General features: G+C 39.0%; 2 protein-coding genes and 1 long non-coding RNA gene across 20 annotated transcripts in view; 1 reads left to right on the top strand and 2 right to left on the bottom strand.

Moving 5' to 3' along the window:
- Positions 1-23,840, bottom strand: part of LOC145453993 (uncharacterized) — a 91,468-nt gene that overhangs the window by 45,926 nt on the left and 21,702 nt on the right. The window lies entirely within an intron of this gene.
- The window catches only part of LOC145453991 (uncharacterized), an 88,401-nt gene continuing 66,089 nt past the window's right edge, over positions 1,529-23,840 (bottom strand). For 5 of the 11 annotated variants that reach the window (XM_080331957.1, XM_080331961.1, XM_080331951.1 and 2 more), the window contains 8 exons: positions 11,394-11,535; positions 11,235-11,320; positions 8,591-8,707; positions 8,275-8,413; positions 8,118-8,203; positions 7,387-7,506; positions 6,677-6,799; positions 1,529-1,939 (listed from right to left, as the gene is read on the bottom strand). In XM_080331957.1, coding sequence (XP_080188083.1) covers positions 1,725-1,939; positions 6,677-6,799; positions 7,387-7,506; positions 8,118-8,203; positions 8,275-8,413; positions 8,591-8,707; positions 11,235-11,320; positions 11,394-11,535 — 1,028 coding nt within the window. In that variant the 3' untranslated portion in view covers positions 1,529-1,724. The remainder of the gene's footprint in view (positions 1,940-6,676; positions 6,800-7,386; positions 7,507-8,117; positions 8,204-8,274; positions 8,414-8,590; positions 8,708-11,234; positions 11,321-11,393; positions 11,536-23,840) is intronic. The other 6 variants (XM_080331959.1, XM_080331952.1, XM_080331953.1 and 3 more) reach the window with 5 other exon arrangements.
- LOC145454000 (uncharacterized) lies at positions 6,793-8,419 on the top strand. The gene is made up of 2 exons (XR_013920006.1): positions 6,793-6,932; positions 7,054-8,419. It is a non-coding gene; the product is annotated as an uncharacterized LOC145454000 (long non-coding RNA).

Below are 23,840 nucleotides of genomic sequence, written 5' to 3'. Positions count from 1 at the left end.
ATTAAATTGTAGTCGCACCCATAAGCTTCGCATTCCTGTGTTCAAAATAATTCGTGATCGATTTTCGTGTTAGTCTTCTTAATTGGAGTGTGAACTTGGAAAGTGGGTTGTTGTGTGAGCCTACGCCTGCGAATTGCAATTTATTCCTGTCCATAACAGTTACTCAACAGGACTTTGCGAGCGTTAATCGCGAAATGCAGTATTCCAGCAGTCATAATCAGCAAACGCCACGATGTGAGCTAATCAACGCGATGGCAGAATCGTGTCGGACGAGAGTTCCGGTGCGTATTTGAAAACAATCTTTTAGGTGCAGTTCGAATTCGAATACGGCGGGTTTGCTACCAAATCTTTTTCGGAAATATTATCTTCAATTTGAGATATCATCATATTTAGAGCGCAGTGACACTTAAATTCATCGCTTATAATGTGATTATCTGGTGTCCCTTAAAGGGGCACTGCGCTCTAAATATGATGTGGTCTCAAATTGAAGGGCAAAACGAAAAAAAAATCCTCTTTAGAGGGGGCTGGTTCTGGTGCAATGCTGACTGGATGCACACTTCTTGAAATGTTACTGGGGAAGTTGATGCCGGTGCGATTCTCAGCAGTTCGCCTCAAAAGCTCTCTCGCATAGTGGTTCGGCTTCTTTTCATACATGCTTTTCAAGATCCACTCTTTTGCTGACCGAGAGTAACTTTTTTGTATCGTAGAACACCTGCTTAAACAAATATAGAGTAAGTAACTGAGTACCTTGACTTGCAAACATTTCATCTGCACAGCAAACCTTCTTGTGTCACCGCAGGAAATCTGCCAACATTCTCATTGTGGTCCAGGACAGCCAGTTTGGTTCGTGCAAGCATTGTGTCATAAGTAAAATGAAGACGTTTAGGTGCAAATTTCAATATCGTCCGTGGAACGCCGTATCTACACCACCTTGGCGTGTAAGACATATTTGCTTCATCACATCGGCTGACAACTATCTACAGTTCGTCCACTGCGTGCCTGCGTAATCGCGTCCAGCAAATGCGACGATGAAGTCATCGTGCCATGTAACGGGTTAAGAAATTACCCGGAGCCGCGACAGCTGCAGCCGGGTGCGTTTCTGGATATTTCAATAAATTGCAGCTCCATTACGGTGGCGTTCTGAAGAAAACGGCTGCGGCCAAAAATTTTTTTTCGTTTTGCCCTTCAATTTGAGACCACATCATATTTAGAGCGCAGTGCCCCTTTAATACAAGGAAATGTCAGTGCTGTAATTCTTGTGACTTGAAGAATGGATTCACGCACGTCTGGTGTTGCTTACAGTTGCCCAAGGGATCTCGCAGAGCGTTAGTGTGTTTACGCAGTCTTGTGAAAAATGAGAGAGAACATTGATAATAGGCTCTTTATAAAGATCGAAACAAGCATCCCCTTCAGTTCAGCCATGCCCAGGAAGTACTATCATTTCAACACATGGCCAAATTTTCGAATTCTGTCGATGAAATATAACACAAACTTTCTGGGCACCGTTCTCCAATCAACTAGAGAGAAATGAAATTAGGATATTTATTGATCAGCGCTTTAATCGAAGCTAGACATTCAGGCGAGAAACAAGAAATTCTGTTAAAAGACAAGATAGAATATACTCGCCAGGGAACTAATTTGCTAGACCAACACGGTATCAACTAGTTATAGATTGAGCAACATAGCCTTCATTTTTTCATTGATATACGCATTTGGGATACATTTTAATCATAGAAACAAGGAGACCCCTCGTTAGTTGGTTTGCACAACTTCATGATTCGTAGGATGTAAGCCCATATTCCTTTAGCAATGTTGTTGTCTTCACTTTTGGATGCTTCGGTGATGAAGGCCGTTGTTTTGGTTCCAGCAGCTATCCCAGTCGCAAGGACTCCCGATCGAACCGTGAAAGTTTCGTAGTTGGCGTCAGTATTTGATGTTGCTGGAAGAAAATAAAATTACTTGGTCAAAATTAATGGCGGTCTGATAGATGTCAGTAGTAAACCTTGACCAACACCTGGTGATTATAACAGTTCGTGGGCCCTGAAACTTCATCAAGTTTCACATGTAGATGCTTATTGAGATCAACGGCTGTGAGTGGTGGATTGTAATGTCACTTGTGGCGGCCGAGATCATTTATGGCGCAAACGTCATGCCAGCTATGTTACAGTCAGAGGTGGTCAAAGTAGTCAAGGAAGCTACTCAAGTAGAAGTAGAAGTAGCGACGAAAAAATCTACTCAAGTACGAGTAGAAGTACTTCTTCCATAAGCCACCTGAAAGTACTTGAAGTAGAAGTAGAATTGACTGACTTTAAATCTACTCAAGTAAGTAAGTAGTTTTGAAAACAGTCTTAATTCGTTCGCATGAACCGTCAAAAGCTGCAAATTGAGCTATGCGGAAGGTTCAGAGAGCTGGATTCGTATTGATGCATCCCAGAAGGTATCGATTTTCGACAGAAGAAGCATTCTTTCGCGTCATGGGATGCAAATTATAGTATTGATATGAAAATGCGATACTAACCCATGTTTACTAGAAGACCCTGTTTTAGAGAATATCATGGCATGGCGCTCTACCCCATAATATAAGGCCCAAGTTTAGGCGAAGAGCAATACGGAGAAGTTGTATCGGATTCGGTTTCAACACTTTTCGCGATTAGTAAACGTTAATAACAAATATTGTGGATCGTAAAATTTATATTTAGTGTAGCTTTATTTTCGGAAAATAGAGGCATTACTACATTTGCTTTTATGCTCCAACATGTATGTTCTGCAGACAAAAGAACTGAGAGTAATTGGAACTCAAAGTATGATACTCCGAGTATCATACTCCGAATTGAAAGTGAAATACAAATACCACTTCTAAAAAGCGGAAATATATATTTCATGTCTTTTGTCCATAAAACTTCAAAGATGATCTACTAAAACAGGTGTAACGTTACAAAAAGCCGGATTTTCCAGATTAGCAGGACACGTCATGGGCTGCTAGATAACGATAAGATAGGTAATTGCTAAATTGCGAAACGGTAGTTACAAACGTTATGGTGGGCCATATTTACTGTGATGAAATATTGGATATGGGCGACAATGCGGTGTGAGCGGAACCATTAGCAACCCGGTACCCGCCGGCCATCCGGCAGTCGACGAGCATGTCCACATTCAAGTCGAAATACAAGCAATTACTACGATATAAATACAGTCCATCCTCAAGATTACCGGACCACGACTGACCTATCGATCTCGCTTCCCACGACATGCCGCCCTATTTCTTGCCGCTTCCTTTTTCTATACTATCTTCTTCACTTTCATTCAGTGTGCATGCCTCATCTTTACCTCGCCTAGGCTAGTGGTTCCCAACCAGGGAGGAATTCCCCCCTTGGGGGAATTTTGCAATTTTTAGGGAGGAATTCCACTTTAGAATTGTAACGGATTTCCCAAATTGTTCATGTCAGAACTGTCATGTAGTCAACCAGTTATATCCGAACGTATGTTCCTTATGGCTGTTTTTTGTTTGCTGAAAGTATGTTCAAATGCTATTTGAAATCTCTTTTTCACATACAAATTCCCCCCTTTTTTAAAACTAGTTCAGATGTGCTGCAGTTCGCAAGACAATTTTGTAGGTCAGCGACGGCTTCTCAATCAAATATATCCTAAGCGAGAAAATGTCGTGCCGAATCTATCACAACAAGGCCTCTAGTGAAAGTATTTATCTTATATTTTCAAGTCAATGCGCAATGACTCGAGTCCAAGTCGAGTCAATACCCAGATTTTCTCGAGTCGAGTCGTTTCCGTATTTTGAGAAAACGACTCGAGTCAAGTCGAGTCGTCAGAAAATGATGACTCAAGAGTCCGACTCGAGTCTGGTCAACCCTCCTACATATGAAAGTACCCATATTATTGGCCAAATGCATACGCAAACTTGAGAAAAAAATCGCGAGACCAGTAAATTTATGCATACTGATTTTTCACAACAGTTTATTAGCGATTGGTGCATGGTAAGCCGAAAACACAAATAAAAGTGTGGGGGTCTGTTGAGTCAAACCTTCCAGAATTTGTTTGATTGGGACCAAGACCATTATATTTGGAGGTCTACAAAGTGGTATTATAGCACTGTTAGGAACAAACACTCGGTATTTCCCGTCTTATTCTCTCAGTCAACAGGTGTTTGCGCAGTGAAAATGACCTTTTTAATCTTCGGGCAGATTTATCCTAAGGGGGAATTTTGGCTTAAATTTCGGCCAAGGGAGGCACGAAATGAAAAAGGTTGGGAACCACTGGCCTAGGCCAAGGTGGGTGTCTGATTCCGTAGACAATTCCTAGTCGCTTCGACATCTTCCTTTCTTTTCATTGTATCGCATTTTTTTGTGGTGTATTGAACTGATAAATTGCTAATAAACCAATGATGATGAAATTATATTCACTAATTCGTTCGTGAAAACATATTTGTCACTCTATAACAGGGGCGGGCAACTTCTCCAGTCGGCGGGCCGGATTTAGGAAAATTGAGTAGGCTACTTGGCGGGCCGGATTGCTGAATCGATACATTATTCGTCCATTTATCCACATATATACAAGGAATAAATCGTATTTTAACGACAGCAATGTCACTTCAAAGCCAATTCTCGCCCCTGATGGCGAAGACAATGTGTATTTGAGAATAACATTGTCATACAGGCGCCGCCATGTCTGCTTCTATCTGATCAATCAACACACGGTGCAATCCCTAATTAAGATTTCAAGGCGTTCGATAAGCCTGGTAACCCTAATTTACCTAGATATCAATTCATTAGGGTTGAGTAGGTGACGCGATAGCGTCGTTGTTCAACTGTGTGGCGTCATTAATCTCGATATTGAATTCATGCGGCCCGCGTCCTCTACGAAATTTGAAAGGTGGCCTGCGACCCGTTTTGAGTAGGCAACCCCTGGCATATGCGGTGCAAAAAGCCTAGCAGTGTGCCGTGCTACAAGTCGGCGGTTACGGAATCAAAAATAAGAAATATCAGCCTGGTGTAAATGACCATTGTAGTCGACAAAAATCATGATTACCACAGACGACATTAGGGTTGAGTGCATCGTAAATGCCGATAATGCAAGTCTTCTCGCTTCGACGAATTTCCGCGTAAGCTCCACTCCACTCAGTCACTAAAATTTGACGTAGGAAACAAGTATAGTGGGGAGTCTCGGCAGACTGGGGCCGCGGGCTACATTATCATGCAAGACGGAAAACTGTCCGCGGGCCGGAGAAAATCCCTTCGCGGGCCGTATGTTGCCCGCCCCTGCTCTATAACTACTGTGCGCAAAGCGCAGCAAAATTTCTGGGCTTTACTTGACTTTTATGAATATTAAATGTTGGTACTCCGTGAAAACAGCCCCGAAATTTCTCAGGCTGTCTTTCGTATTGGGGGATTAAACTACTTCTACTTGACAAACTTAAAATAGCGAAAAGCAAGTAGGTAGATCACAAAATATTACGAAGTAGAAGTAGAAGTAGAGAAAATCAGATCTACTTGAGTAAGTACCAGAAGTAGAGGGGAACTACTTGAGTACTTCCAAAAAGTAGAAGTACTTCGTTACTGACCACCTCTGGTTACAGTCCACCATGTACCATAAAGGTGAATCGTACATGTATGTGGTGTAAAGGGATGATATTTACCGCCATATTTCCCATTTTTCGCTGCAGACCTTATCACTATAGGGCGATTTTTTGACATGTCAAAAAAGTCAAAATGTTGTTAAAATTGTTCGTTAGGTCAAAAATTGTCAAATTCGTAAACAAAGTCGATTTTTTTACAACCTGCATTTCATTTGTATCGTAGATTTTGCCCTGTCGGTGAAACTATCATTTGTCATTTTACAGCTTGTAGCCTAGGGCCTACTTTATAGGCCTACCGTTGTTGACGGTCCATTGTCTGCTCATTGTGCATCATAAACATTCAAATGAAACAAATAGGTTGACATGGTGTTATGCTCGACGTACCGCAATATCCTAACTGAAGCAAGACCGCGTGGTCATTGCATGGTTCTTGTATCAAGAAGAATATGACCAAAAATTGTGATGTAGACACCATTGTCAGAATAAAGCAACACGGTGTGTCACCAGCAGTGTACGCACAACTACAGTGTTGTCAGCCAACAACTGCTGTTGCTGAACGTTCTTTGTCCATCCTTGGCAAGCTACTTAGTAAGGACAGGCTCTTTCTGCCCGAGAATGTAGAAAAGTAGCTTTCGTTGCACTACAACAAATTTTAATTATTTCTACCATGACACGTGATGTAACTACTGGAATTCTTCATAGGGCCAGATTTCGTTGAAATCAAGTATTTTCATGAAAAAATTTGTCAGTTTTTTAGACAAAAAAGTTTTTTTACGCCAAACTACCTCGTAAGTACAGACAGCTCCAACCAAAAATGAAGATAAGTAGTAAAATTCTAACATTATGTGCAAAACATCTAATTTGCATACGTTAGGTCAAAATTAAGTTATTTAAGGTCAAAAAATGTCAAAATTTTGAATTTTTAGGTCAAAATCTTCCGTTTTTATAAAAAAATCACCCTACTTACCACCAGCAGGCGCAAGGACGATGTTATTGTTTGCTGTAAACGAATTTTACCGCGCTTTGATTGTCGCTATCATATCACACTAAAATCCAATTTTATTCACATTTATAAGACATCTATTTCACCTTTTCCACTTGACGTACGGACAGGAGCTAAAGTTGTCTGAGGTTTCGCTTCCGATTGAGATGAGTATGATGTTCCTGACGCTGTTCGATACGGTTGTGCGGTGGTTTCGGGCACTGCCGGTTCTGTGTGAAGCGAATACGAAAGCATAAAGCAATGGGTCTCGGTGGTTTTGATAGGGGCGAACAACGTACAGAACGACAACGGAAAGTAATATGCCAAGGGAGCGATGCCATGGCGAATATGCTAATCGTTCAGGTAATTATATACAGGCAGTATATAATTTCGTTTATATTTATTTGATGGATGGCGATTCAACAGCGATTCGATGGTTTACTGTTGTACAGCCGCGCCTGACTACATTATGTTTTTTTTCCAGGTGAACTCCACAGCCCATTGTTTACTTCATATTAGCGACATACAGCTTGTCCAGCTACATAGCGGGGACCTCCAACTTGTGGTTCACGAGGTGTTTTCTTTCTTATCTCGAGTAACATGACTCGGGTACCAGTGGGGCGAATACACAAAGTGACTCAAGTCGAGTCGAGTCATTTTCCATATTCCAGTCATTGTCCGAGTCATAACAATCCTGGGTTGGTCGTACAGCAACTAGACACGGGAAACGTTATTGTATGCTGAAATTTCACTTTCTGAATCGTGATTTTACTGTCTATTTAACCTATTTACTTTCTTCATGTTAAATCCATTTCACCTCTCTCTGTTGACCTCTGGCCTGTGGGAAATGATGTGTGAACTTTCGCCTCGGTGTAGGGTGCGTGTAGTGATTCTGAAGCTGTCCGGTAAGGTAGTGTGGTAGTTTCGTTCCCCGGTTCTGCGTGCGGTGATAATATAAGTTTCAAAAGTCTGTCGCGATCAGGAGGTTAATGGTTGAACCCAAACCATTAAATTCTCGTACGTCTTTACCATTACCATAAATATTTATCATTGGAGAGTTTGAACCCTGCACGCTCCGACTTAAAATTCGAAAACCCGGTCCGCATTCACATCATCGCGTCAAGCCTTATACCAATTTCTTCCCAGTACACGGAAAACATGCTGGTATAATGCCTACGAAATGAAGCAGCATTTGAAATAAATCCTCTAAATATAGTACTGGTGGTCAGTAAAGAGGTACTTCTACTTTCCAAAGCGACTTTTTGCCTTCTCACGCTACGGACTCAAGTCGGTACGCTTTGGAAATATACTTCTTCTTCAATGTTTTCAGCTTTTTAGGCAAAACGATGCCATTTTAACTTACCTTTTTAGTTTTGTATTTGAACATAAATTTACGAAGTTACCTCTACTTCTACTTGAGCACCGACGATGACTACTTTGATTAGCTTTGCAAATAGTGTGTATCTGCAGAAAATCAACATAGCCCTAGTAAATAGCTTAGATAGATATGCTTCACACATATCATACTAGCGTATAGCCTGTACTGACCGCAAAGTATAATGTTACAGTACTCCCATCTTGTATACTGATCAGTTGTGTAGCACCATGGCCCCGTCGGATCGTTGTCTGCATTTCTACAAAGTCACGAATCGGAAGTAAAACATTTGATGGATCATAAATATTGCAAGGCAAGATATTCCAATACCTGCAATAGTTGTGATCAGATATATCGACGGGTCGGTGCTTTGGTTTGTGAGGGTTGTCGACATTCCACCTTTGACAAGTTTTTCCGGAGATTGTGGTGTTCATCGTTCCATTGTATGTTAATAGTGACTCCGTGCACTCTGTTATTTCATAAAAGTCAGAATATGTCAACCGCTATACGGGAGATACCGGAACCAGGTGAATATAGGTGCAATATTGCCCAGAATAAGTGTAAGCATGGCATCTTACAAGTAAAAAAGTCCCTAGCGGCTATACATCGCATCCACTCAGCGAAACAATTTGGCTATACTTTTCACCTGTTACACTCGAAATCGTGGTCGGAAAAATCAATTCAGCCGTTGTCCCGTATCGGCCGTCATCCTGGTGCGTGGTTGGTGATGCGCTTGTGGCCAGTCGTGTAGTATTTTCGAGGTCTTCAATCAAAATCATATTTATCATAAGCGATGAAATGGGTGGACGGATAGTGTGTTAAGTCTGTTGTAGTATAGGCATTAGTCTTGACAAGGCTAGAGGTACATTTATAGACCTCGCTGGGGCTTCATCCTACAACATAAAGTCGCGACGGAATAAGCCATATCACCCATTATCAATCCCATGCAGCTATTACTCACATTATTGCGATCTGTCGACTTTGGAATCATATCGGCTATAAAAATTCCAGAGATGTGACATCCTAATACATATAGAACAGGACAGCTATAGCCAGGCCGTGTTATTTTTGGCATATGCCAAAACTGCCAAAAATAACTTATTTTTGGCATTTTTCGATTTTTATTTTTGGCAGTTTTGGCATCGACCTCTAAATAGATAGTTTCAGCCTCGAATTAGTCACAAAAACGCTTTATTTGGGCTAGTTTGTCAAAAGACACCCCATAATGTGCAGCATCCACGTATAATCAGTGCCAACAAACAATAAGAAGATGAAAAAACCCAACGATTTCATAGGTTAATAATATCAAACAAAACCACAAAATGTGCAGTATCCATCGTAATCGGTGCCAATAAGCAAAAGAAAGAAAGAAAAGCCTAACAAACATGCTGATTTTTACAGCTGTTGAATAGACTTAAATCGTTTGCACTATAGCAGTGCTTCCAAACTCAGGTCAGCTAAGTTTCTCCTAAATTCATTTCTCGCCCAGCGAATCTGGGAAATATCGGCTTCAACAGCAGCCGCTGAGGGAAAGAATGTTGCCAGTCATCCAGAAAAAGGTTTTCAGAGCTTCAAAATCTTTGGAGGGCCGAACTGGCTTCCATGCATCATGAAAAGAGATCACTTCGCCAGTGCCATCGATCTCGTCTCGGAAAGAATTTTCTTCCCGATCCTTTTCTAGGAGTTTCCTGTGTTGTCTATCTCAACACATTTTATGTAGTAGCCCGACTATCATTTCTCCTTCAGTCTACCGATATATTTTCGGAGGACTTTTGTCACTTAAGGTGGCTTTAATATTACCAACTCGCATGGAAGAGTCCTGGGACGGTTAGCTTGTTTAAGAACATTGACGCAACAAGACTGTCTGGCAAAACGAGACTATGCAGCTCAGAAATAGCCAGACAGTTTGTTGCGTCACACTGTTCAGCTCCATCACAATGCAAAAATCGTGATTGATTTTGGGGTTCCAGTTCCATGAGCAGAATATAATTTATGTTTTAATAATCAGTACTGCGGAAGCTTCTCATTGATACCCGTTTAATTAAATTTAGCGCTCGACAAGCCGATCAAAAATGGTCGTAAAATTGCCTTTGGACAAATGGAAAGTATGACGTAAACCAAATGCAGTCAGCCGTTCAATCTCGCAGTGCCCACACCATTTAGGACACCATGTTTTCACCCCTAATGGGTGGGCTGGACCCAGATTAAGAAACCTGCCTTTCACAAACGCTCTTCTCGGTTGTAACGCGGCCCTGTTAACACAACACCATGAACGAAATACACTATTTGTCAGGCCGTGTTATTTTTGGCATATGCCAAAAATTGCTTATTTTTGGCATTTTCAAATTTTTATTTTTGGCAGTTTTGGCATCTGGCTCCTGAAATGCCAAAAATAACACGGCCTGGCTATAGCCCTTCTTTGAAGACACATGATAATTCATTAAACATGTCCCTAGTGGAGGCACGGAATTAAACTATACGACGCTAGACTTATGTAAGACCCAATCGTTGAAATTTTCAATGTTTTGACCAACATTGAAAGGATTTATCATTCATGCATCCGGGAATGATGTGATTTTGTAACCCTCGCATTTTCTTTGTCTTCTCTACGAAATCTTGAATTTGAAATTGTTGAAGTTCTCGGATTTTCAAACTTTACGATTTCAGTTTCAAAATATGTCGCCGACTTATCCCACCCTCGTACTGAGACGAATATCGATCGCTAATATATAACACAACAGATTTCGTTAGTTTCAGTTATGATGTAAACCTATTTCAACTCTAAAACGACAGTTCGATTTCTGCATGATCCCATTAAAAGCAGGTGCTGTACATTGAAAACACAGTTTACACATGAAATAAAGCGACACTTGAAATAGTGTGGGCACCAGCCTATGATTGGGCTACGAATCGAAAATTTTAATGCGGATTATTATGACGTCCCACACAAAATGACTTACTATATCTATAGATTTAAAGTGGTAATTACCGCGGGTTGATCACTAGAAATACGTTTCTTTGAACATTGTGTAGCCTTGTGTCCCATGTTTTGGATGCTGTAATATGGTCATGATTCATGGCTTTTACGATCGAAAAGATAATTCTCTTTGACAAAATAATTTGTAGACGGAAAAGCGTATCATTTGGACTCTCACTGATCGACTGGAATTATTAAAATCAGTGCTATGTTAGGATGCGAGTAGCCCATCGTCGAATAGTTATGCCCAGCACAAGCAAATAACTTGGATACATGTTTTTTTAAGCATCCAGAGTAGCCTATCTATACTGACCGCAAAGTATAATATCACAGTACTCCCATCTTGTGTACAGATCAGTTGTGTAGCACCATGGCCCCGTCGAGTCGTTGTCTGGATTTCTACAAAGTCAAAAAGGGGATGTAAAACATCTGAGGCATCATAAATAACGCAAAGCAGGATATTCGAATATACCTGCAGTAGTTGTGATCAGATGTATCGACGGGTCGGTGTTTTGGTTTGTGAGGTTTGTCGACATTCCATCTTTGACAACTTTTTCCGGAAATGGTTGTGTTCATCGTTCCATTATATGCCAATAGTGACTCCGTGCACTCTGCTATTATAAAAAAACGTCATGTTGATCTCTCAAAAGAGTTCATCAGAAATGATAATCCAAATGACCCGACAATTCTCGACTTCGCCAAGAATGAGTTACCATTGTTACGAAGAAAACAAAATAAATGCCTGGCACCGTAGCGAAATCTGAGCAGAGAGCGTGAAGTAAAATAAAGAAGTCCATTTCACTCGCAGGTAATACGTTTTGATGTGTTGCAAAAAAAAAAATCATTATTATGCATATTTGTGATTCACGAAATCAAAGATATATACTTCACTAGATATATAGGGGAGATGTGGTACCGATGGATCACTGGGACTGAAAATACTTGTAAAATTCTCTATGATAATCCAATGATTACATTCCGTGAGCTTGTCTACAATTGCATGCTGGCAACATCTTTCCTCACATACAAAAAATTTCGACGTGCGCGAGCTATGGGGTCTCTGACCGCTGTTTTTTGTTTTGGGGGGTGTAAACTAAATTTTGATCGACGCATACATTTTTCTTTGTAGCCTTTAACACGAACAAACCAGTAATCATTTTTAATGTGAAGTGTAGGGCTTGTATCAGGCTATATAATGGCACATATTATTTTATTCAATACCTTCCTAGAGCGGAATTTTTTCAATTCATGCATAAAATTCGTAGGGTGGGGACCGATGATACAGTAGCCAAATCAAGGAAAATAATCAAGCATACTAATCATGCAACAACTGACACATGCCTGCGTACAGAAAATCTTTATGTAATAATTGCATATGATGTTTTATCGCTATAACGAGGTATTTGGAAGTCACAATGTCGATTTTCGGAAAATATGTATGTACCCTCAAATTTATCAGGTCGAGCCTAAATCGAAGCGTGATTTTATGGCAACATTTGAGGTATTATTAATTCTACTTTTCGACGGTGGCAACCAAACTTTCTTATTTGGCTCGCTGTAGCTTAGAATATAATACACAGAAGAGAAAAGTTGTCACATCTGAGTTTTTGAGAGTATGTCTCATAGGTCCCCGGGTCGTGTGCCATTGGACCCACCGGGTGGGGACCGATGACACGTTCGAGCAACAAATTTTGAACACTCAGAAATATTTTTTGAAAAGACGGATATTCATGTATGTGTGCGCGATATGTAGAGCTTGTATCAAAGTGCTGAGCCAGCAAAAGATCTGCTGTTTTCGGCTGAACATTTGGGGGCCAGCGATCATTTTCCAATTTTTGATCCATCGGTCCCACATCTCCCCTACTTCACGTTCAGATTTAATTGAAGGCATTTTAAGTAGTGAGGGTATCTGGGTTATACGCAGACCAATCCTAGAAGGCCACGTCGGCTTAATTGCCACGCCTACATTGCCACATCATCTACCCATTGCCGCACCTATGGGACGCCCCCTGCCACATCATCCGCCCATTGCCACATCATCTGCTACGTCATCAGCCGCGGCCATTGCCACATCATCCGCCTATATAACGCCCATTGCCACATAATCATGATTATGTGTACTAAGTTGTTTTTTGAGAATAAGAATTCTCGCTACACTAATCGTTGAACTAGATTTCATAACGTCATCACAGAGGAATCAGCCAACTATCTTTCTCTAGGTTGTAGGCTCGATCCCTGTAGTCACCGCATTTCATACGACCCTTTTCATATCTTCTAACACTTTACTCAGTCTCATTGAAATAGCATTGTATAGTGTACGAGTTCATTTTATTTCGAAAAAAGAGCATACATAAATTTCGAAAACTATGATGTCTATACAAGACTATATTCGCCGGATATTCTATTATGTGTATTTAGGACTTTGTATTTTCGCGGCTAATATGACCTCTCAGATAACACTCATCAACGTTGAACTAGGCGCGGGTTTTATGATAATATATTAAGATTTTACGCACATTTCGCACGATCAACACGAACACCTTCGCCGCGGGTACGCGATCCCCGACGTTATAATGATAGGGCCAAATTAGCCGCATGAAAGCGAGTCTAATGAATATAACGACAGACAACAAGTTAGTTGAAAAGTAAAACTAATCGTGACCGATGCAAGACGGATTGAAACAGCGCTTTCGCTCGATTCTTGTAGTGACCACATTTCATACGATTCAGTCCTTTTCATGTCACTAGAATAAGGGTGATTAAACCGACAGTGAAACGCAGCCGGCGTCTTATAACGTAATAATGTAAGCTGCGTCGGGTGCTGATATAATGTTAGGAGCGAATATAGTAGAAAGTCCAGTCTGGACACCTGTAAGCAGGTGCGCATACTACCGTAGTAAAACGCATAACAGAATTCACGCAAAAGTCGATATTGCTTTGTGACGATTTTGATGTTGTTCCATACCGATTGGGAAGATAGGACTCCTAATTCCTTAACTAACTACATAATCCCTAGTAACGTAGTGAGACGCATAACGGAATTTACGCAAAATCGGTATTGCTCTGCGATAATTTTAACCACTATGTTTTGATAATAACTTGCTTCCGAGAAATAGATAACATTCATTATACGTTAGATGATACTTTTCCTTTATATTCTATTATGTGTATTTAGGGCTAATGCGACATCACTATGTTGGCGACAGGCCTGATTTGAACACACTAATTTTGCAAATTAAACTTATCACCCACCACGAACACTCAATGAAGAGCACCCTGGAGCACCCACATAAATGCTCCACAATTCGTGACGAATAATATACTGAGCATATAATAAGCTGACAAAACTGATACTTGAGTACTCCGAAATGTACAAGTACTTTACCTTTACACGACGTTTTTGTAAAATGAATACTAATGGTACGCGAATGATCATAGACTAAGCTTGCTTTCAGAGTTGGAAACTAAATGCATATGAAAATTTAACCATGTTTTCCCCACACGCATCAAATGTAGGTCTACTCAAGTGTTTATGAGGCGGCTAATAGTTCGAAGGTTGTTGGTATGCAAGGACGTCACATAGAATTGTGGAGTTTTCTGTAAACTATAATCCAGTGATCTATTTTCAATCACTATACTTTTATTAATCTAAACTAAGTACTGTTAGTGAGCAAACCCTAGAAAAGTATCCTCTGATAAAAGCAGGAGTAATTCGTTATCAGTGAAATAAATAGATAGCGCGCAATATGAGCGGTGTTACGATGACTGACAAATACTTTGAATTAATGCATAGAAGTAGCGATTTCGAACTACGTAAAAAGTTAGTCGAGTTCACGCATTTTCCATTTTCAAAAGTCAAATTACGACGTTTTTTGTAAAATGAATACTTATTTTATTAAAAATTAAAAAATAGAGAAAAGAGCGAAAAATTACATTTTATCCCGGAACGCAACAAGAAAAATCGTACGAATTTAAACTACTTATTCATGACATAATAATAACTACTTGTACACTTTTTCACATTTTATAACACTTTAGTAGTATTTAATAGTTTCAGTTTTAATTAAAATTCGGAATATAAAGTAATCAAAAAATTCGGTAACCAATTTCACGTAGGCTATGCATACAAATGAGGAGAGTTACATCAGCGCGTGTTAACTAGTTGTATTATGTAGCTTGCAATTCATGCAAGTTTCGAAACTTCCACACTGAGTCTTTTAAAGTAGATAGAAACGAAAAAAAGTAATCGAAAAAATTTACGAAGTTTGGATGCGGCATATTTAGGTTTTCTAAAAATTATTCATACCCATGACACGAAATATTGTTAACTAACTTATGTTTTTGACATAGGATAAGCGTGAAGTGTAAAAATTTCGATGTTGCCCAAACACCACAAACTTTGCTTGCTTTCAGAGCTGGTAACTAAATGCAAGACAGACTTATGTATTGCGAAACAAAATAAAACATTTGGGCGTCCCCGAATGAAATTTTACTTAAACTACTTATTCATGACATAATAACAATTCTACTTGTACACTTTTTCACATTTTATAACACTTTAAGTAGTACTTAACAGTTACAGTTTTAAATAAAATAAGGAATATAAATAAAATCGAAAAATTCGGTAACCAATTTCGCGTAGGCTATGCATACAAATGAGGAAAGTTACATCAACGCGTGTTAACTAGTTGTATCGAGTTATCGAATGATTTTTTCCTTACATCAAAACAACTAGAATGTGTAACTACATTAAAAACGTATCTAAATGAGCTCCAGGGCATTGTGATTATGCAGCATACCAAATTTCATCACACATTTCATGATGGAACAACTTTAAAACTAACGCAGTTCTATAGCAACTTTTGCCTAAATCTGTTTTCGGTAGCGTGTACAGATACATAGTCAGCTTTAATAACAGAATTACCATGCTAATATGTGACTCCTCACCTTGAAACTTGGTACGTAGTTGTAGGACATTGTGATTATGCAGCATACCAAATTTCCTCGCGCATTGCATAATGGAACAACTTTAAAACTAACGCGGCTCCACATCGACTTTTGGCGTGCATCTGTTTTGCGGGAGCGTATAGCACGTACCTATACATAGTCAACTAACGGAATTACCATGCTTAACATTGAATCCCAACTCTAAACTTGATACGTAGATGTAGGACATTATGGCAATGCACCATGCTAAATTTCATCACACATCTAATGATGGAACACCTTTGAAACTGACGCAGTCGAATACCGACTTTTACGCATATCTGTTTTGCGTGAACATAGCATATACCTATACATAGTCAATTTTAATAGCAGAATTACCGTGTTAAACATTGAATTCCCACCTTGAAAGTTGGTACGCGGTTATAGGACATTATAAAAATGCACCATACCAAATCCCATCACACATTTCATGATGGAACAACTTTAAAACTAACGCGGCTCTACATCGACATTTTGCGTACATCTGTTTTGCGGGAGCGTATAGCACGTACCCATACATAGCCAACTTTAATAACGGAATTACCATGCTTAACATCGAATCCCAACTCTAAACTTGATACGTAGTTGTAGGGCATTATGGCAATGCACCATGCTAAATTTCATCACACATCTAATGATGGAACACCTTTGAAACTATCGCCGTCGAATACCGACTTTTACGCATATCTGTTTTTCGTGAACATAGCATATACCCATACATAGTCAATTTTAATAACAGAATTAGCATGCTAAACATTAGATTCTCACCTTGAACGTTGGTACGCAGTTGTAGGACATAATAACAATGCACCATACCAAATTTCGTCAGAAATTTCATGATGTAACACCTTTAAAACCAACGCAGTTCTATACAGACTTTTGGCTAAATCTGTTTTTCCGTAGCGTAGCACGTACCTACACATAGTCAACTTTAATAACGGAATTACCATGTTAATATTCGACTCCCCACCTTGAAACTCAGTGCGCAGTTGTAAGACATTATGACAATGCACCATGTCAAATTTTGTTACGCATTTCATGATTGAACAAATTTTATACTAACGCAGTTCCATACCGACTTTTGCGGGAGCGTAGCACGTACCTATGCATACTCAACTTTAATAACGGAATTACCGAGCTAAACATTGAATGCGCAACTTGAAGATTGGTTCACAGGTGTAGGACATTATGACAATGGAACATATCAATTTTCATCACACATTTCATGATGGAACACCTTTAAAACTAACGCAGTTCTATACCAACTTAGCGTGAATCTGTTTGCAGGAGCGTAGCACGTACCTATGCGTGATCAACTTTAGTGATGGAATTACATATGTAGGCCTAATTAAGTTGCAACACTTTTACAATGATTCGTCTTGCTTCCTATAACATCCCACTCGATGCCCTCGTTATTAGGCTGTAATCTCAGCCTGAGCTATGTCTTGAAGCCTACGGGACTCTGCAAATTGTTTCGATTTATTCTGTCCGTTTCAATTTAAGATAAGGAAGCCCATTTCGCTCAATGAATCGATGCCTACGGTACTCTACAAAATTTTCTGATTAATTTTCCCTATGCTTATTAATCATAAGAAAGATGATTTGACACCTAAAGTACGAAATACTTGTTCGCTTGAGCTAAGGCACAGCGCTTGGAGTGGAATTTTACGGGGTATGTGGACTCATTTCGTAGGGCTCTATGCCATAGCAGCATACTTTACGCTCCAATTCGATTCCCACACATTCCATATAATTACTAACAGAACCATTGAGTACCAGCCTTGACCCGACAGTACGACGGAGACTATCAAAATATCGAGAGAAGCCCTCTATTCTTTTCTGAAATAATCAAGGTTTTATCAGGACTTCCCTTCATACAAACTCCAGCAGAATCACTAATAACCTCTCAAGTTTACTCAATTTACTTTAATGTGATACTCGTGTACCAAATCCCTATTTTCCGCAAGTATGATAGAGGCTATCGCTCGACACTCAACAATTCGTAATTTTTCTGGAATACAAGTACAATTAGGGATTGAAAAGTAACTGATATAGGTGGTTATGTTTGTAGGATATTTACACTTCTACTTACCGGTTTTTCAGGAGAAACTACCTACTTGTAGGACTTTATATTTCAAAGTAATTTGAGGTTACGTTTGTATCACCTTGATAAGTGCTATTATCAAAAACTGCTTTTGCTAAACTCTTACACTTTCACTGAACTTCTACACTGAATCTTGTAAAGTAGATAGAAAAGGAAAACTATTAACATAAGGTAAGTGAGAAGCACGCAAATTTCGATTGCATACAAATGCCACAAACTGCGCTAACTTTCAGAGTTGTTAAGTATAGAAGTACTCGTACTTCTTGAGAATACCCAAGTAGGTTTTTTGCCTATACATGCAGCACATACTCTCGAGTCCTTATGATATTGGAGTACATCAACTTCATGATAGCTAGAGTATTAAACAGTAATAGACCTAGAGTACTAACGTTTTACTTACTCGGAAATGACTACTTCCACCTTATTTTAAAGGATACCTCGTTCGGAGCGAAATTGTATGTGGTTTTGGATGACATCCAAGATGTAGGCTCACTTTGAAGGTTACTTCGTAAAACTCAAATATTGCGCAGTGAGAGTTCGCAAATTCTCGAAGTATTTTTGTTATTTTTATTGCGATAAGTCATTCTGCAGCGCGAAAATGCGTCGTAGGATATTGATGAAACTAGCACCACTCATCAAGACCGCTGAAAACAGTACATTTCAACATTTAGTAGCAGTAAATTTCTAGTAAAGTACAAGACGTGATGATTTCCGAGTGAGTTAAAAAGTAAGTATTGCAGGTATAGTTTACCTGAAAACCGAATACTCTGAAATAGAAGTAGATGCAGTGTAAATAGTTAATCACTTGGTTAAGTTTAGTGCAAGCAGATAAAACCTATACTTGAGTAGTACAAAATGCACGAGTACTTCGCTATCGCCTCCCTCCACGTAATAAGTGACTACGGTTTAAGACTGCTTTTACCGATACTCGTCGGTTTCAGTTTTAGATAGAATTCGGAAACCAAATAATTTCATAAACATAAGCTAATTTAGTGAATTTACTCGAATGTACTATGCCGCGCTGATAAGATTAATTATAATATACTTATCATGTTACAGCGATATTTCTAGCGTAGAAAATCTTTAAAATGTAGTAAGCAGGCCAAATGAAGATATTCGTTGAGCTGAATAAACATAAAAAATACTATAGACTACTTTATCGGTACTTTACAGTTTCAGTTTTAGATAAAATTTGTCCCTTTCACCTATAATTACAACTCCTCGCTATATAAACATGTTTAGAATATATTATTTGCGATGATACGAGCCCGGAAAGTACTCAAGTAGCTTTTCGTAGGATATCGATGAAACTGACAACACTCACCAAGACCACTGGTCCACTGAAAAAAGTACATTGTAGCAGTAAAGTCCTACTAAAGTACAAGAAGTAATGATTTCCCAGTTAGTTAAAAAGTAAGTATTGAAGGTATAGTTTGGTCGAAAAAGCGAAACACTCTGAAATAGAAGTAGATGCAGTGTAAATAGGTAAGCACTTCATTAAGTATAGCGCAAGCAGGCCAAACCTATACTTGAGTACTGTAAATGTACAAGTACTTCGCTATGTTCTCCCTCCACGTAAAAAGTGACTAGGTTTCAGACTACTTTATCGGTACTCGACAGTTTCAGTTTTAGATAAAATTTGGTAAGACTTTAAATTTTAAAGTAGTTTGCTTACTAAAAGAAGTATATTCTTGTATACACAATAGTGGAGAGAATATGTAAAATGTAGTAAGCAGGCCGATGGGTATTCGTTTAGTTGTATAGGCATAAAAAACATTCCCGCGCGCTCTTAAACAAAACACTTCCTAACCCTACCACCTAATACTAAGACGCGCGCGGGAATGTTTTTTTATGCCTATACAACTAAACGAATACCCATCGGCCTGCTTACTACATTTTACATATTCTCTCCACTATTGTGTATACAAGAATATACTTCTCTTAGTAAGCAAACTACTTTAAAATTTAAAGTCTTACCAAATTTTATCTAAAACTGAAACTGTCGAGTACCGATAAAGTAGTCTGAAACCTAGTCACGTTTTACGTGGAGGGAGAACATAGCGAAGTACTTGTACATTTACAGTACTCAAGTATAGGTTTGGCCTGCTTGCGCTATACTTAATGAAGTGCTTACCTATTTACACTGCATCTACTTCTATTTCAGAGTGTTTCGCTTTTTCGACCAAACTATACCTTCAATACTTACTTTTTAACTAACTGGGAAATCATTACTTCTTGTACTTTAGTAGGACTTTACTGCTACAATGTACTTTTTTCAGTGGACCAGTGGTCTTGGTGAGTGTTGTCAGTTTCATCGATATCCTACGAAAAGCTACTTGAGTACTTTCCGGGTTCGTATCATCGCAAATAATATATTCTAAACATGTTTATATAGCGAGGAGTTGTAATTATAGGTGAAAGGGACAAATTTTATCTAAAACTGAAACTGTAAAGTACCGATAAAGTAGTCTATAGTATTTTTTATGTTTATTCAGCTCAACGAATATCTTCATTTGGCCTGCTTACTACATTTTAAAGATTTTCTACGCTAGAAATATCGCTGTAACATGATAAGTATATTATAATTAATCTTATCAGCGCGGCATAGTACATTCGAGTAAATTCACTAAATTAGCTTATGTTTATGAAATTATTTGGTTTCCGAATTCTATCTAAAACTGAAACCGACGAGTATCGGTAAAAGCAGTCTTAAACCGTAGTCACTTATTACGTGGAGGGAGGCGATAGCGAAGTACTCGTGCATTTTGTACTACTCAAGTATAGGTTTTATCTGCTTGCACTAAACTTAACCAAGTGATTAACTATTTACACTGCATCTACTTCTATTTCAGAGTATTCGGTTTTCAGGTAAACTATACCTGCAATACTTACTTTTTAACTCACTCGGAAATCATCACGTCTTGTACTTTACTAGAAATTTACTGCTACTAAATGTTGAAATGTACTGTTTTCAGCGGTCTTGATGAGTGGTGCTAGTTTCATCAATATCCTACGACGCATTTTCGCGCTGCAGAATGACTTATCGCAATAAAAATAACAAAAATACTTCGAGAATTTGCGAACTCTCACTGCGCAATATTTGAGTTTTACGAAGTAACCTTCAAAGTGAGCCTACATCTTGGATGTCATCCAAAACCACATACAATTTCGCTCCGAACGAGGTATCCTTTAAAATAAGGTGGAAGTAGTCATTTCCGAGTAAGTAAAACGTTAGTACTCTAGGTCTATTACTGTTTAATACTCTAGCTATCATGAAGTTGATGTACTCCAATATCATAAGGACTCGAGAGTATGTGCTGCATGTATAGGCAAAAAACCTACTTGGGTATTCTCAAGAAGTACGAGTACTTCTATACTTAACAACTCTGAAAGTTAGCGCAGTTTGTGGCATTTGTATGCAATCGAAATTTGCGTGCTTCTCACTTACCTTATGTTAATAGTTTTCCTTTTTCAATCTACTTTACAAGATTCAGTGTAGAAGTTCAGTGAAAGTGTAAGAGTTTAGCAAAAGCAGTTTTTGATAATAGCACTTATCAAGGTGATACAAACGTAACCTCAAACTACTTTGAAATATAAAGTCCTACAAGTAGGTAGTTTCTCCTGAAAAACCGGTAAGTAGAAGTGTAAATATCCTACAAACATAACCACCTATATCAGTTACTTTTCAATCCCTAATTGTACTTGTATTCCAGAAAAATTACTAATCGTTGAGTGTCGAGCGATAGCCTCTATCATACTTGCGGAAAATAGGGATTTGGTACACGAGTATCACATTAAAGTAAATTGAGTAAACTTGAGAGGTTATTAGTGATTCTGCTGGAGTTTGTATGAAGGGAAGTCCTGATAAAACCTTGATTATTTCAGAAAAGAATAGAGGGCTTCTCTCGATATTTTGATAGTCTCCGTCGTAGTGTCGGGTCAAGGCTGGTACTCAATGGTTCTGTTAGTAATTATATGGAATGTGTAGGAATCGAATTGGAGCGTAAAGTATGCTGCTATGGCATAGAGCCCTACGAAATGAGTCCACATACCCCGTAAAATTCCACTCCAAGCGCTGTGCCTTAGCTCAAGCGAACAAGTATTTCGTACTTTAGGTGTCAAATCATCTTTCTTATGATTAATAAGCATAGGGAGAATTAATCAGAAAATTTTGTAGAGTACCGTAGGCATCGATTCATTGAGCGAAATGGGCTTCCTTATCTTAAATTGAAACGGACAGAATAAATCGAAACAATTTGCAGAGTCCCGTAGGCTTCAAGACATAGCTCAGGCTGAGATTACAGCCTAATAACGAGGGCATCGAGTGGGATGTTATAGGAAGCAAGACGAATCATTGTAAAAGTGTTGCAACTTAATTAGGCCTACATATGTAATTCCATCACTAAAGTTGATCACGCATAGGTACGTGCTACGCTCCTGCAAACAGATTCACGCTAAGTTGGTATAGAACTGCGTTAGTTTTAAAGGTGTTCCATCATGAAATGTGTGATGAGATTTGATATGTTCCATTGTCATAATGTCCTACACCTGTGAACCAATCTTCAAGTTGCGCATTCAATGTTTAGCTCGGTAATTCCGTTATTAAAGTTGAGTATGCATAGGTACGTGCTACGCTCCCGCAAAAGTCGGTATGGAACTGCGTTAGTATAAAATTTGTTCAATCATGAAATGCGTAACAAAATTTGACATGGTGCATTGTCATAATGTCTTACAACTGCGCACTGAGTTTCAAGGTGGGGAGTCGAATATTAACATGGTAATTCCGTTATTAAAGTTGACTATGTGTAGGTACGTGCTACGCTACGGAAAAACAGATTTAGCCAAAAGTATGTATAGAACTGCGTTGGTTTTAAAGGTGTTACATCATGAAATTTCTGACGAAATTTGGTATGGTGCATTGTTATTATGTCCTACAACTGCGTACCAACGTTCAAGGTGAGAATCTAATGTTTAGCATGCTAATTCTGTTATTAAAATTGACTATGTATGGGTATATGCTATGTTCACGAAAAACAGATATGCGTAAAAGTCGGTATTCGACGGCGATAGTTTCAAAGGTGTTCCATCATTAGATGTGTGATGAAATTTAGCATGGTGCATTGCCATAATGCCCTACAACTACGTATCAAGTTTAGAGTTGGGATTCGATGTTAAGCATGGTAATTCCGTTATTAAAGTTGGCTATGTATGGGTACGTGCTATACGCTCCCGCAAAACAGATGTACGCAAAATGTCGATGTAGAGCCGCGTTAGTTTTAAAGTTGTTCCATCATGAAATGTGTGATGGGATTTGGTATGGTGCATTTTTATAATGTCCTATAACCGCGTACCAACTTTCAAGGTGGGAATTCAATGTTTAACACGGTAATTCTGCTATTAAAATTGACTATTAATAGGTATATGCTATGTTCACGCAAAACAGATATGCGTAAAAGTCGGTATTCGACTGCGTCAGTTTTAAAGGTGTTCCATCATTAGATGTGTGATGAAATTTAGCATGGTGCATTGCCATAATGTCCTACATCTACGTATCAAGTTTAGAGTTGGGATTCAATGTTAAGCATGGTAATTCCGTTAGTTGACTATGTATAGGTACGTGCTATACGCTCCCGCAAAACAGATGCACGCCAAAAGTCGATGTGGAGCCGCGTTAGTTTGAAAGTTGTTCCATTATGCAATGCGCGAGGAAATTTGGTATGCTGCATAATCACAATGTCCTACAACTACGTACCAAGTTTCAAGGTGAGGAGTCACATATTAGCATGGTAATTCTGTTATTAAAGCTGACTATGTATCTGTACACGCTAC

The sequence above is a fragment of the Botryllus schlosseri genome, chromosome 13 (genome assembly GCF_051294905.1).
Source record: "Botryllus schlosseri isolate E-star chromosome 13, Bs_hap1, whole genome shotgun sequence".
Classification (NCBI taxonomy): domain Eukaryota; kingdom Metazoa; phylum Chordata; class Ascidiacea; order Stolidobranchia; family Styelidae; genus Botryllus; species Botryllus schlosseri.
This window is presented reverse-complemented; position numbering and strand designations above follow the sequence as displayed.